At 37.2% G+C, this 15,555-nt stretch overlaps 1 protein-coding gene across 2 annotated transcripts in view; it reads left to right on the top strand.

Annotated features, from left to right (window-relative positions):
- Nucleotides 1–15,555, top strand: part of NAPEPLD (N-acyl phosphatidylethanolamine phospholipase D) — a 19,823-nt gene extending 4,268 nt beyond the window's left edge. For both annotated transcript variants that reach the window (XM_042872503.1, XM_042872504.1), the window contains exons 2-5: nt 6,638–6,944; nt 10,860–11,506; nt 12,464–12,578; nt 14,424–15,555. In XM_042872503.1, coding sequence (XP_042728437.1) covers nt 6,638–6,944; nt 10,860–11,506; nt 12,464–12,578; nt 14,424–14,552 — 1,198 coding nt within the window. In that variant the 3' untranslated portion in view covers nt 14,553–15,555. The remainder of the gene's footprint in view (nt 1–6,637; nt 6,945–10,859; nt 11,507–12,463; nt 12,579–14,423) is intronic.

Raw genomic sequence — 15,555 nt, 5'->3', positions numbered from 1 at the left:
ATCTGTATTTGAGTCACCATCCAGTGGTTGTCTTGCATGCCGTACAGCAGCCATACTGCATGAACTTTGCTTTCTGTGTGTGGTCAGCTGGAGGCCTGTGTAGCACAGCAGGCAAGAAAATTTTAATTACAGCTCCAGAATGTGCATCCCCCATTCCTCCTGATGCATTAAGTAGAAATAGAAAATGGGTTGTTTAGAAAGAGAGCGTACAGTAAAACACTTCACAATGAAGGGAGAATTGAGTCCTGCTTTCCTTCTGCCTTCCCCAGGAACAGCATGGAGCAGTGCTGCTTTTACACTGAATCTTAACAATGGTCCCATATGTGTCCAACCCACAGCTTTATGTTTTTGTTGCCCTCTACTTTTCTGTCTCTCTCTCTCTCTATATATATACATATATATATGTATGTTTTAATACTTATATACATTAACTATATTCTGTATTTTATATGTTGTCTAAGACAGTTCCTTTTCACTCATTGTGGTCCAGGCGAGCCTAAAAGCTGGACAGTCATGGTAGACTGAGTTTTTAAATGTGATAGCCATGTGCCTGTTCTTGGAAACAGAGATGCAAAAGATGAGGCTAGAGAAGGAAATGAATAGTTTTAATAGGCATGTGTAGGTAAAGACACTGGAGGCTGGGTCTGTCTTCTCAGTTCATATGCATGGTTCCTATAGGCAACTACTATCATGTAGCATCATAAACTGTAGAGAATACAGAATTTTGCTGCAACATGTGTAATGCTAAATACAAGGCATAAATGTGTCGGGCGCTGTAAAACCCTGTCCTTATTGGATAGGGACAGTCAGCCAGCTGGGGCACCTGGATGGCAAAGGGATGGTTGCTGTGAGTTATCCCAGTTCCAGGAAGAGGCAGCTTCATGCAGTTTGTGCAAGTCCAGAGCTGATCACAGCACTGAGAAATAGCTGGCTCCAGGTACTGCTGGTGGATCTGACTAATGCCTGTTTGCATTTGTATCTGAGGGCACAGGAGGATGTTGCTGATAGCACCTGTAATCATTGTGAATAACTTCCTGTTGGCTTGGCACCCTTCCCTGCCTGAGCCAGTTTGTTGCTGTAAATCCTTGAGTGTTTATACAGTGATCTGCGTGGAAATGAGGGCTTCTGTAGGGGACTGGATGGTAAGGAGTGACTGTCTGCTGTATCAGCTCCTAGGGGGGTTCACCATATGCACACATGTTTGTTTGTTTTTTTGCAAGCTAGAGGAGTACTGAGGATGTAGGTAGGTTGGCTGGCAGTGATGGCTGCTGAGGCAATACAGCTGTTGTAAGTTGCATCGCATTTGCTTTATTGGTAATTAATTTTTTTTTCTCAGTAATGACTAAATAAAGCTTTGATCCTCACATCTGTATTCATCCTAGTTCTTAGAGGTTTTCATAGGGAGGGCTATTTCTGCTTTTGTTATTAACTCAGTTATTTGTCTTTTTGTAATATCACACAAAATCATGATAGTCAGGATACTTGCAGGTGATTCATAAAAGCAGGGAAGGAACAGCTAGCACCTTACACCTGTGCATGCTAGAAGGGAAGAAGGCTGTGGTAGCATGGCTTTGGGGGAGGATTGTGGTTAGTTTGAAAATAACCCGGGGAACAGGATGTCCCACAGAATCTCTAGCTGGCTCTTAAAATATCAAATAGTTTGAATAAAACTTCTGCAGTGCTTGTTCTTGCTTGCAACTTTTTACTGGAAATCTCAAATAATAAAAGTATTCATAGATCAGCTAGTTGCAAGATTGAAATCTTCTTTATGTGAAGTCTTAAGACCAAGAGCATCTGGTATAACTGCTGTTGCAACTGGCCTGGACAGCCTGAAGTACTTAACAATAAAGGTTTAAAGGCATTCAGAATTTTCCAGTCTCAAACTGTTCATTAATTAATGCAGACAATTTCAGACTTAAAGGAAAAATAAAAGCACAGCCAGAACTTAGCTGGCAGTGACTTGATATTTTAGTGAGCAGAAGGCTTTTTTTTTTTTTTTTTTTTTTTTAAACTGGTGTTCTGCATAGTGTTTGCAAATGCCTCTTAGCTGAAATCCTTTTTTCAGTTGCAAGTCAAAAGCGTGCTTTTTGCAGCCATGAAACATGTATATTGAAAAGCATTTTCTGAGTCGTGTAGCCATACACAGCTCGCAGAAAGTTCTCACTTTGATAAGACTGTAGTGGTATGATAAAAGCACAAACCAACTCAGTTTGCTGAGTACCATGCACTGTCCCTTTTAGGTAATGCACAGTGCAGCCCAATTCTGGGTGTGATCTATATAGAAAGATGGCAGTTAGAAATGAACAAAGATTGATTCTTCAAAAACAGAGATTAGTAGGGATATTTGAAAAGCTGGGGAATGTTTGCAAGGTAAGTATGATGTTTTGTTGGATTCCAGTAAACCATAGTTTCTTAGTAACTCTTTCTTTTCCTTTGTGGCTTATGAATTTGTTAAATAAGGACCACTTTGCTGTGTGAAAAAGGATGAATTTGTTCCAGCAGCCTTCACAGTTAGCGTGTCAGTGCACACATAGTACCTTGTCAGGCACTGAGCAGTGACTGATGGAGAAGGCTGGCTGGAAGAGGTGGAGACCTGTGCAGTAGTTTGCACGTGTGACTCTTAAATCTCTACAGAGAGTATTTAAAAATAAAAGTTTTAATGACAGTGCTTCTTGTAACTTCAGTGAATCCTGCTTTCAAACTTCTTTTGGAACAAAACTGAGGAACTATTAGAATGTTTACATAAGCTGTTAATGGTTTTCCTAAATATAGAAAAGGCTTAAAGCCAAAATATTTCTACCCAAGCTTTCAGTTATACAAGCAATGCTAAAATAAACAATTGACACCAAATCTACTGTCATAGAAGCTTTATCTCTTTTTTTTTTTTTTTTTTTTTTTTTCCCCTCTAGGATTAAGCCTGTTTATCAGAATGTAAGACCTGATTTTCCTTGCCATGTCCTGCCCCATGTACAACTTCTTTGCTTTGTGGGTTCACAAGGGCCCCTTAGCGTTTGCTGCTGGAAAACCAGTTGTGTGAGCTTTGCGTTTTGATTCATGTTATGTTTCATCCTATTCATCCAAAAGGGTTGTTCCGCTCTGTCTGGGGTACCTTCTGGCACTATGGGTTTGGCATGACTCATGGGCTCATACCCTAGTTTGTATGTGATGATGTGTTTCCTTTTCTGAGTGAAGCTAAAGTGAAGCATCCCTGCGTGTGGAGGTCATAGAAGCACAGAATCATAGAACGGTTTGTGTTGGAAGGGACCTTAAATACCATGTAGTTCCAGCCTGCTCTGGTGGGCAGGGTTGCCACCCACTGGGTCAGGTAGTTGTGAATGGTCATGTTTCTTCCTGTCTGAAACCAATGTGCCAATCCCTTTACCCTTTTTTGTGGTAAGTCACCTCATCCTGAAGGATGATTTCCATATGTTAAGAAATCAGTTCAGTACTTCTAAGTAAGAGCTTTCCTCTTCCCTTGAAAGCATGAAAAATAAAGATTTCGCATAGAATTTTACATGATCAAATACTCACTGAGGGCACAACCCCTTCCTCCTGCTTCCTTCTGCTCCCACAGCTCCAATCCAGTTTGATTTTGTAGTACCTCTGTCCTCATAATTTGGTTGGCAATACAGTGCTTAAATTCTTTGAAGCTATTTGCCAAACCATTATTTTTCTTGGAGAAGAATTCATAAAAGCTGGCTGAAATATCAGCTCATTTCTGACTGCTTAATTTTTAGCATTTAAAATATAACTTCAGGATCTCTTTGTTGTTAGAGGCTTTCTTTTGTAAAAAAAAAGGTAAGAGTCTCCTTAAGCTAATGACTGGTTGAGTTTCATTTTAAGCTGATAGTTGAAGCATGAGCTTTCTAGAAATGAGTCTACATTTTTAATAAGAAAAGTCAGAGTTCTGCTGCATTCCTTGAATATTCTTGGAAGCATTTTACCAGTTTAGGTGAAACAGAAGTGATCTGGTGAGGCTGAAAATTCAAAAGAATCTGTGGTTCATCAGGAGTACTTTGTGAGTTAATAGCTGGTAGATTTGTCCTCATGCGTCTAGAAGAGTTTGAAGTATTCTGTGAGTACTGATGTCTTTTCTCCCTTCAGTTGCCAATGGAATACTAATGAAAGTAATGTATGTGCATCATGTGGAAAATATCTTGGCAGACATATACCTGCAGTGCCTTAAATGCTTTGGCATTTTCTTTGTTTAATCAGCATAGTTGATCCTTCCTTCCCCTGGAGGCTTATTCTTTCAGAATAAGATCAAAGGTTTTATAAAAAAAAGTAAGCAAAAGCAGAATTCACCTATTTCAGAGATGAATGAATAGATAAACAAAAGCTTGAAAATAAAACCTTAGGCTCTTTGCTCTCTAATATGAAGTGTCTTATAGGAATAATAATTACAGTAGTCATATATATTTAAAAATTAGACTCCAAGATGTTAACAAAAGAATTTCCTGGAATGAAGTATCTACCTGATTAAACTTCTGTGGGTTGTTTTCACCACATGTTGTGGAAGAGTAGATGTCTTATGCTGAGCCTGGGTGCTTTGCTAAATTAATAAGTTGACTGGGCACTGGAAATGCTCTTTGAAGAGTGGCACAAAAAGCCTCCCAAGTTAAAGCAATAGTTAATGTATCCAGTACAGTTTCCTCATATATTCCTTTTAGCTGTTTGTGCATCTTACCTCTTATATCTGTTTAAAATGGCATAGAGAAAGTTGGATGGGTGTTGAAACGAAGGCTGATTCCAGCAGATATTTTATGGAACAGAGAAGACAGCTTGGGAGCATCAGTGGTTACAGCTTATATTGTGACACAGACATGATATACTATTGCTAAATAGAAAACACATAATAAAGTGGTTTCAGTAAAACTACAGGGAAACCATAATAAAAAGCAGATTAGTTAGAGTGTGGTTATGAGCAGGAGTGTTACTTCTCAGAAATGTGATCAGGAATGTTGTCTGAACGTCGATTGAACCATTGTTGTGCATTCACAACTGGCACCTCACCTGCTGTTTTGCAGTTGATCCCTGCTGAAGTAAGTAGCAGGGCAGAGCTCTGCGTTTGAAGTTGGCGCTTCACAAGGAGATGTATTTGAGTTTAATTTGATGATGCTTCTTATCAGTTAGCAAAAACCAGGCTGAAATATCGCAGTAACAGTCTATTTTTTTCTGTAATTATGAACTTAAGAGGGATGCAGTGAGTCCTGCCTATTCAACTACTTAAAAAAATACCACATTTAAGGAGTAATTTTTGAGAAAACCATCTGCTGTATTTACTTCTGTTCTCTAAAAGCTTTTTTGAGTGGAGCGACTTTGGTGCATCTGGCTGGTGCTTCACGTATGAGTATACCTGCTGAAGCCTGAAAAGCTGAGTTAATGAATTGTTAGGCAGTCTAAAATGTGTACTGGAGAAAATTTTCCACAGAACAGACTTCACAATTTCTAATTAAAACTTGAAAACTTCCAACATGTAGGCAGCATATCACACTTTCTGTCCATTACTAGTCATCTTCTACTTCTTAACAGATAGAATTTGTAAGCACTTGAAAGGAGATAACTTTTTAAAAATAGCAACCTGTTTTTTAAGCATTATCAGGATACTGAAATGTTGACATTAAATATAGAAATGGAAGCATTTGGCTTTGACTGAATTCCTTTTAAAGTAAAATCCGAATACTTGTTTTCTCCACCTTGGACGTACAGAGGTCAGTGGAACTCTGTACTCCTAAGCTCCCCAACAGTGCAGTGCAGTCTGGAATAAGAGCTTCTGACTGACAGTATGAAAGTTTTTAAGAAATGCCCCATATGTATGGCTTCAGAAAAATAGTCTTTTCTCTGTTATTTCCTCACTTCTTTTTTTTTCCTCTTCATTTCACAGTGGCATTATGAACAGGCATTGCAGACATAATTTGTGATATTCCAAGCTTCTGTGGCCTTTCATATGTCAGTTCAGTCAAATTTTTATGAAACTTGTTTTTGAAGCAGTTAATCTTGCTGTTACTCCACTTGTTTCGGACAAGATAGGACCAAATAACTCTTGGGTTGTTTTTTGTTTTGTTTTGTTTTGTTTTGTTTTTTTTTTTGTTTGTTTTTTTTGTTTTTTTTTTTTTTTTGCATGCATGTGTGTGCATGTGTTGACACATCTTGTAGTCAGAAGCAGTGTCATTAGTGCTACATGAGGCTGCTGCTCTTGCTACACAGCAGTCGCTATGTGGGCAAGTCCTAAGGTGCTCTGTAGTTCCAGTGTCTCTTGGATGTGCTTGAAGAATCACATTACATCAGGCACTAAATGTCAGAAGTGTCAGGAGGGACTTAACTATTCTTCCCACATGTGAATTAAGGACCCTTCCCCCAGCTCTTGCAGTGGGTAGATAATAGCACTTGTATCCCAACCGGTGCATACCAGGGAGTAAAATTCTGCCTGAACTACAAAGAGATCTGATGTCAACTTGCCACGGCATGTTTCTGATGTCTTTTGTGTAATAGCAACAGTTTAAGAAGCTTATTTTGTTGAGAAAAATACAGTAGATCACAAAGTGGGTAGGCTTGTTTCCAGTGTATGAGAACATTCAGTCTTACAAACACTGACGTTACTCCAGAAAAATATTGATTAATTTAAAATGTATTTCAGTTCTCAAAAAAATATGGATAAGAAAACAGAAGAGCCTGCTCCATCTGCATCTAGCCAGTACCCAAAGGAAGCAGTGAGGAAGCATCACAACTCAGATCGAGGATCCAGGGGCAGTGACTCTTCCAGAGCCTCCAGGAAAAGCTTCAGGCTGGACTACAGGCTAGAAGAAGATGTAACGAAATCAAAGAGAGGCAAAGATGGGAGATTTATCAACCCATGGCCAACATGGAAGTCACCAACCTTGCCCAATGTTTTGAAATGGTGCCTCATGGAAAAAGATAACAGCAATGTGCCATCTTCGAAACAGGTAAGCGCTTACATGTTCCCTGCTTGTGATTTAGATTGTTTTTTCCCTCTACTGTAACATCTGAAGCAGGACAATTTCTAACTAACCCATTGGACAACTTCAGGATATTCCTCGTTGGTGTTGTTTTTCTGATTTTGTAATTGCTTTCTTTATACTTTTCAATAGGAGGGATAATCCTTCTTGCTTCTGCAAGATTTTGCCTTTCAATTAGTTTCTCAACCTTTGATTTAGTTAGTTCAATTTATGTTTATGAAAACAACAAAAATAACCTGACTCAATCATAAACTACATAAACAAGTATACTATTTCCATTTTAATGGGTGTTGCCTTATGAATCATACAATAAAACATCATTCTTATTAGACAAAGCAGCTGTGGCATGTATCATTATTTTTTTTCAGACTACCATTAAATATATATATATATATATTTAATATACTTAATAATTTCTTTCTTTTACTTATAGAAGTGCTTGCAAACTTATGTTTCTGTTTCAGTAAACCAAGAGGAAAAAAAAATGCATATATTAAAACGAGCAGGAAGAAGTATTTATACTGAAATATTAAAGGTACAGGGCCAGTTTACAGGGAAACATTGTTATTTGTTCTTTGTGTGTTGCTTCTGTCAGATGTGGTGTATACGGAAAGCCTTAAAAAGCATAGGCTGGAGAAGCAACCTCTGAGAGATGCTTCATTGCCATGAAGAGTACAGGGTACTGGAAAGCCACTGGTTATCTCTGTGGCCACAACACTGTTAAGGTTCACAGTGTTATGCTATGGTTTTGACAGGGTTACTTCTTTGTGTATTTTCTAATGTGTTTTCTCAACCTACTGAAAAGCTGTGCAAAAGAGTACACAACTAGGGAAAGTATTTTTGAACCAACAGGAGTTAGCAATGCTTTTAAGCATCTAGGAATCAGACATAAGCTATAAATCTCACGGGCAGTGTTTAGCAAGTAGCTTACATTTTTCGTTTGTTTTCTTATGTGAATTACCTGTGAAAGAAGTTATCTGATCAGGTTTCTGACTGGGAATTTGTGTTACTTATTAACACAGCCCTGAGAAAATTTGAGATTTCTTTAAGGTTATGTGGCACAGAGCATATTTAAGGGAGAAATAATCCTGGATGTAACTGTTCTACAGTAATAATAATTCAATTTCAGAAAAAAGCATAACAAACCTATTTTGGTCTTGGGGTCCCCTCCAGTGATTTACTCTTTTAAGAATGGTATCCTGCCTCTATACATTATCTGTATTAACAGCAGTTGTCTGGGTGTGTTGAGCTTTAGTCACTTTTATGTACAATTCACAAGTTGGCTGGTTTCAGTTGGCTTTGACTGCTGCCCTGTTCTGTATGTGTGCAGTAGCTGTAGTCATTGCTTCAGCTCTTGTCAGCACAAGTAAGAAACCTCATCAGTGATTGAGCTACCAAGAAGGCAGTGCTCAGGTTTACTACCAAGTGCAGAATGCACAGCTTTGATGGCAGTGGAGACCTGCAGTGCTTCTCTTTAATTTACTGGTTATCCCTGCAATAAAGGATGATTACGAAGAAATCTGCACTGTCCCAGTTGTAAAGCTCACTTGTTCTCTCTGACCCAGCTGGGATTAATTTTGGACTAATCTTATTGCTTTGCATCTGAAATTGTTGGATTAAGTAACTCTAATTATTTAGTAGCTTGGTGAAATGCATCAGAAAAACCCAGATAGGGATCAATGAAATGTACTCTTTAGGTCCTCAGCCGTTTTGATGTTTGTTCCAGCTACATTTGTTCCACACCTAAATCAAGCTGTAAAGCTCTTCTGAGCTTGTTTAAAATTCAAACTAGGTGCTCCATACTTTATTTAACACTGCTAGATAACAAAGCCCTTAGAAGGGATCCTGCTCCAGTTTCCAGCTTTTAGCATGTTTGGTGCCTCCTGTACTGAGCAGGTTCAATTTATCTGTACCAAATGCATTGCATATGTTTTTAAAAAGTAATAATCCAGGTACTTCACTGTTGAAAAGCTGTGTATTATAATAGTGCTTTCTTGACAAGCCTCTAGCATTATCCAGAATCAATATACTTTTTGTATGTTTATTGCAGCCTTTATTAAAATTTATTCCTTTTTTTTTTTCATTTTCCCAATGCCATTGAAGTGTCTTTTAAGTATTTTGGTTTTGGATTAACAATATAAGTTGTTCTTATTTCTGTAAAATCCAGTGGTATTCCAGTATGTGCTAAGCACCAAAAATCCTGAGCTAATTAGCTAGTCTTACTGAGACCAGTCATGTGTTTCTCCTTGTATGCATTAGGAAGGAAGGAAAAACTTGGGCTGGGGAGTATGACACAATGAAAGAAGACACTGTAGAAAACACTGTGAACGAGCAATAAAGACAGGATGGTATTAAGCACATCTGCCTCTGCTGGTAGCTGACTTGAAATTGATGCTATATTTTAAAATTCTGTTATAATTCTTGTAACATTGCTGTTTCTGGTTGCTTTGATAGAGAACAAAATGTGCTGTAGCAGGATAAAGGTTCTATAAGATTATGTATTTTGTTTGGTATCCTGTTGCACAAGTTTTAAGAATTTCATATGAAGTATGCTGCTAATAGAGCCTGTGGTTTAGTTTGTTCTTATGATTTGAGAAGTGCTTGCTTTTACTACCTGCCTCCTTACCTTCTAGTTGAAGATGGCCCTGAGAGGAGGAATTGGGCCTTGTAACTGAGTCTCATCTTGGTTTGTTCAGAATGAAAGTGAAAAAAAATTATGTGCAGGCAGCTCCTTGCTTAGTAAAATACTGCTAGGCATTACCAGTACTAGCCAGAAAATTGGTTGGTATAAATACTGAAGGCGATACGTAGAATGACTTCACTTTTACTCATCTGATGGGAAAGCCAAGTAGTGAAACTAGTCTCACCTCCAGTGCAAAATAGTTTGTAGTCCAACTTTAAAAACAAGTACCTAAAAGGAATGTTTTCCATAACAGTGCACTTACTGACATAAATTGTGTTACAATAATTGTTGCATTTCATACCTGACTTTAATTTCCTTGACATAAACTGATGTATTGGCTTAACCACATCTAATTTCATGAGTTGACCTAATTCCTGTTCTTGAGACTTATGCTGCTTCTGTGTACTTAGAAAAAAATGTTTTTATTTCTTTCTTAGAGAATCAATGGCTTTTCTCAGTCTAATAATCATACTTTGTTCATTCTTGTATGAGTTAATTGACTGTAGTGCACCAGCCATTCAGCTTTGGAGAAGGTTATCTGTACAGTAACTTAGTACATGTCTCTTTCCTGAAAGCGGTAGTGAAACTTTTCAGTAAACATGTCTCGTCCATTAGCTCTCAGAAAAGCAATTTCATGAATATTTAATCTTACCGTAAGATTTCAGTATCTTCATCCCAACATATGCCCTCCAAATCAATAAATATTGCAGAAAAAGTAACTTCCCTGAAGCTCTCAAAACTGTTTTAGCAAAGAAAACCCTGGACTCCTGCACTGTCACAGCATCAGCTGGGCTTTTAAGGGAGCAGGAGCTTAGCTCTGTATAAGCTATCTGATAGTGTTAATCTAATGCTAGAGACAGAGGGCAACAACCATCACAGGGAGAATCTAACCAGGAACCAGAAGTGCTGGGACATCAGTATCAGCATTAGCAGGTTTCTTAGCCTTTCTTGAACTCTCTTCTCTTGAGAAAGGGAAGTGAAAATGTGACCAAATAAAAGATTAATGTAGGAGGAACTTGCTGGGAAAAGCACCATTAAAAAGACATCTGTATTGCAGTTCTTAAAAATAAAAGTTGCCTAAAAATATAAACAAATCACAAGTCTTGACTGAAATGATTTGTGCCTTGTATGAAGTTTTTGTTTCACAGCCAAGTACGTTCTGATATGTCTCATGCATATTTTGTTCTTTTTCCTGGTAGGAACTTGACAAAGAGCTTCCAGTGTTAAAACCATACTTTGTTCAAAACCCAGAACTTGTTGGAAAAACAGGAGCTGGTATGCGAGTCACGTGGTTGGGACATGCCTCAGTTATGGTGGAAATGGATGAACTGGTATTTCTCACTGACCCTATCTTCAGCCAGCGGGCTTCTCCTGTGCAGCTGATGGGCCCCAAGCGCTTCCGACCACCTCCGTGCACGGTTGACCAGCTCCCCAAAATAGATGCTGTTGTCATCAGCCACACTCACTACGACCATTTGGACTACAACTCTGTAAAAAGTCTAAACGAACGCTTTGGCAGTGAGCTGCGCTGGTTTGTGCCTCTAGGGCTCTTAGACTGGATGCAGAGATGTGGTTGTGAGAATGTGATTGAACTGAATTGGTGGGAAGAGAACTGCGTCCCTGGTCACGATGCGGTGACTTTTGTCTTTACCCCTTCTCAACACTGGTGCAAAAGGACTGTGACAGATGACAACAAGGTTCTGTGGGGCAGCTGGTCTGTCTTGGGACCTTGGAATAGATTTTTCTTTGCAGGAGACACCGGATACTGTGTTGCTTTTGAACAGATAGGTAAAAGATTTGGACCTTTCGATCTTGCAGCCATCCCCATTGGAGCTTATGAGCCAAGGTATGACAATCTAATGTTTTGGTCAAAATAGGCAAAAGAGACAAATTGCCCATTTTTCTTAGTTTTGTCATTCAGCAACCAGAAGGTGGAACTGAAATGTCTAGTTTATTTGCCTGCGTATTTGCATTTCTCAGAGGTTTTATTCTTCAGTCTTAAGTATAGCAAGGATGAATTGGCTGAGTTCCATGAAAAATGTTGAGTCAAAATCTGGAATTACTTGGTGGCTTTTTCTCTTAAATAGCATTTCTCTATCCATGTCATTTAGGTGCATACAGGTTGCATTTTTCCCTTGCTGAAGTCCTTATGCTGCTTTTGCAGTTTATCTGGAAACAAAGATGAATCCTTTCTAGTGTGTGAAAGCCCTATTTGTTCAGGAATCCATATCCTATTTACCATGGGGTATCTAAATTTTTTAGATGGTAACATTCATATAATGCTGGAAGCAGAGCACGTGTAGTCTGAGAAAAGAAGATAAGAATCAGAACATGGTAAAAAAAAATATATATATATATATATATATGTATAAAACACTATATATTTTATAAATATAAATTTATATATTTATATAGTGTTTTTCAAAAATGCCTAGGTCCCCTTCTCTGTTTCCTCACCACTCCCTTTGGCTATCTTCTGAAGCACATACTTTTATGGCATGAAATTAAGTGTAATTTAAATCTGTGATCTTAATGCCCCCAGGTATAAATAATATGTCCTTATGCTATTAAAATTATAGGTAAGAAAATAACTTTCTGGGGAGTAAAAATACATGAGCTGCTGTTTTGTGAGTATGTTGGTATTTTCTGGCCTGTTGATTTTGAGTGTTCTGCATATTCTTAAGACATATGTAGTCTAACTTCTTGATTGGGCAAATGTATATTTTTAGATTCCTTGCAACTTACTCCATGAAGGTAAAGAAGAAGTCTGGTGACACAAAAAAATTACGTTGTGTTTTGGTAGGTGGTTTATGAAACATCAACATGTGGATCCTGAAGAAGCAGTAAGAATCCATATTGATGTTCAAGCGAAGAAGTCTGTAGCAATTCATTGGGGAACCTTTGCTTTAGCAAATGAGGTAAATTTAAGCACTACATATGAGCTCAGATTTCCTAACTACACAATCATTAATGTTATTTCCTTCATGCAATTTAACCCATGTATCTATAAATGTATAATTAAAATGTAATATGAGTGAAAAATTGTTACTATATGTACTGTGCATCAAAACGATATGTAGTTTTTCATAACTAATGTGTAAAATAGTTGAGATTAATTTTAAAGTATAGATATTAAAACACCTGGAGATCTATTAGCATTATTTTTTAATGGTTCCTGTCAGACAGAGAAGCATACTGGGAATCTTATGCTATGCAGCATCTTTGAAGTCCCTTCTTTGTTGTTGAAGGTTTTAGATACACAGAAATTGTTACAACTATATTCCTTCTGGTTTAGAGAAAGTAAATATATTGGGTAGTAGAGTTCTCCAATTGAGCACCCTAATTAATTTATTTGCCTACTTTTTATTTAGCGTAAAGTTAAAAACAAAACAAAACAAAAAAAAACAATCAACACTGCAATGGAAAACATGGGGCAGAGAAAAATTGAAGCAGACAAGAAAGTTAGTCTGTAATCTGGCATTTCAGTAACTTCTCTGAAGTTCGAACCTTCGAGTCACAGATTGATTCTTATGACAGATCCTCTGTGTCCTTTCATCTGAAATCTGTGAAGAAAAACCAATGCAGTTGAGAAACCTATGAGTCTTTGGTTCTGAACATTTCATATTGAAAATAAAGTAGATATGATAATGCACTAGCTGTCATTATAGCATATTCGGACAGGAAAAAAAAAAAAAACATCAAATATCTTCTGAAGAAATAGTGTTTTATAGGCATTTAAATAGCTAGAATATATCCTGTAGAGTGAATAATAAACCTGATGTCTGACAGCTGAGGAATAGGGCAGACAGGGACATTCATTGCCAAGTTTACTTTTTTCTTTGCAAACATCTCTTGGAAGCCATAAGAATTGAGTGCCCTTAGTTCAGGATAGTTTTTATGCACCTTGTCAGTCTAGTAAATGCATTGAAGGCTATTTGTGATTCATGATTAAGTATCAGCTTCTTTTACTGGCAAAACGTGGGAAAACTTGGTTATCCGGAATTATTGCAGATTTCTGCCCTTGCTCTTGTATCACTTGTAGTAATTACTTATATGAATATTGTAACAGTGACTAAAAATGAAGTGAAAGGCAGGAAGTCTGCATGTACTTGGAGGCACCTTGTCTGGTAGCTGTTTTTCACCTTTCTTTGCAACAGTTGCACTATTACTTCTTGTAACTTTCTTCTGCTTCTGTTGACCAGGTTTACTTGACTCATAACATTTTCTATCCGAGATACTTTCAATGCTCTGTCATTAGTACTTAACAAAGCAGATCGGTTACTTCGAAACACACAAAAATGGATTATTCTCCCTTAAGATGCCTTTTTAAAAACGTAACAAATGCTGAACGTTATATTTACTATATTGAAATGGCACTATTTTGTAAACATTAAAACTGACAACTTTGTTTTACTAATGTGAGAAAGCGCCATCTACTGCCTATTAGCATTTCCTTCTTTGTGTTAGGAATGACTAATGACTGTTTCTGCTTCTAAGAGATCTATTTACATTGGAAAGGACTGAATTTTGGGTGATAAGTTATGCTTTACTAGATACTGGATGAGTGTAAATCAGTATTCTAATTCTTTAAAAACTAAAAACAGAGCAAATCATTTCAGTTCAATTTGACAAATGTATTCCCTTTCCTTTTCAGGTTATAGTTAATATGTAAAGCAGTCTTTTAGAGTGATGATACTCCCTTTTATTTTCTTGCCCACTAAATTTGGTAGTGATGTTTTTTCCTTGTATTGTTATTTTTCTAGTATTACTTGGATCCTCCAGTTAAACTGAACGAAGCTCTTGAAAGATACGGCTTGAAAAAAGAAGACTTCTTTGTCTTAAACCATGGAGAGTCACAGGACTTGAGTACAAACGATGGGTCTGAACAGTAAACCAGCAGCAATCCCTTGTAAGCCTTGTTTGATTTGAATGAGTATTTAATATTGCTAATGTTAATTTGATGTACTTACAGAGTTGATTGAGTTAATTGGATTTTTAGATTCCAGGTTTGTCATTTTCATAACTTAAGTCCTTATAGAAATTTCATTTTACTGTTGTTTTTGTTTTCATTTTTCAGTTATATTCATTTTATTAGTTTGTTTACAAATTTTGGGAGATGATCCAAACACTGGTTAATATATGAGATATTGTTTGGATATAACTTGCAGTTTCAACTCTTACCTGCACCAGTGATGAACATTTTTTGTTTGCTTTTTTTTTTTTTTTTAAACTCTTCATCTTGCCTCTAGCAGCAATAATACCTTCAGAACAGGACAGTCTCATAATTAATGGCTGATATTAATTATTCATTGTTATATCTCACTCGTTAATCATTGATTTTCAAATTATGTCCTGTTCCTCAGTAGCTTCACAACACGTTGTATGGGGCATCTCCCAATACATCTGTGTTATTAAAGCACAAGCACAGTCAAATCATTATTTTACTGTGTGCTGCTACATTTTCATTTACTGGGGAACCACAAAAGTTGAATTTTAAAACGATCTAAAGAAATGTGCCTTTAACAGGGAGAGGGAGCTTCAATACTGCAACATCCATGTGTAATGCTTAATGATGACCAGAGTATCTGTGCACTTTCATTGTTAATGTTTTTAAGTTAGGCCTGAACGTGTCTAAAATAATTTCCTTGTCAAATATTGTACATGAAATGGAAGAGTCCATTAGTGGCACTTGTCTTTGCATCAACTCAGCCAATTAAATACTTTTTCTTTTTTAAGTGAAAAGGGCTGTGGTAATTTTTCTTATAGCTTCCTTATAATCAAGTTGAATGAGAGACTACAAAACTACTTGGTATTGTAATACTTGGCTGAACATATCTGTATCAAATTGCCATGCTCATTTAAAGAATTAAAGCCTATTGTTGCCAAAAACAAAAA

This window comes from Lagopus leucura, unplaced genomic scaffold, assembly GCF_019238085.1.
Source record: "Lagopus leucura isolate 7727_CA_CO unplaced genomic scaffold, USGS_WTPT01 Super-Scaffold_100008, whole genome shotgun sequence".
Classification (NCBI taxonomy): Eukaryota; Metazoa; Chordata; class Aves; order Galliformes; family Phasianidae; genus Lagopus; species Lagopus leucura.
Note: the sequence above shows the minus strand (reverse complement) of the source record. Positions and strands in the feature narration are given on the sequence as shown.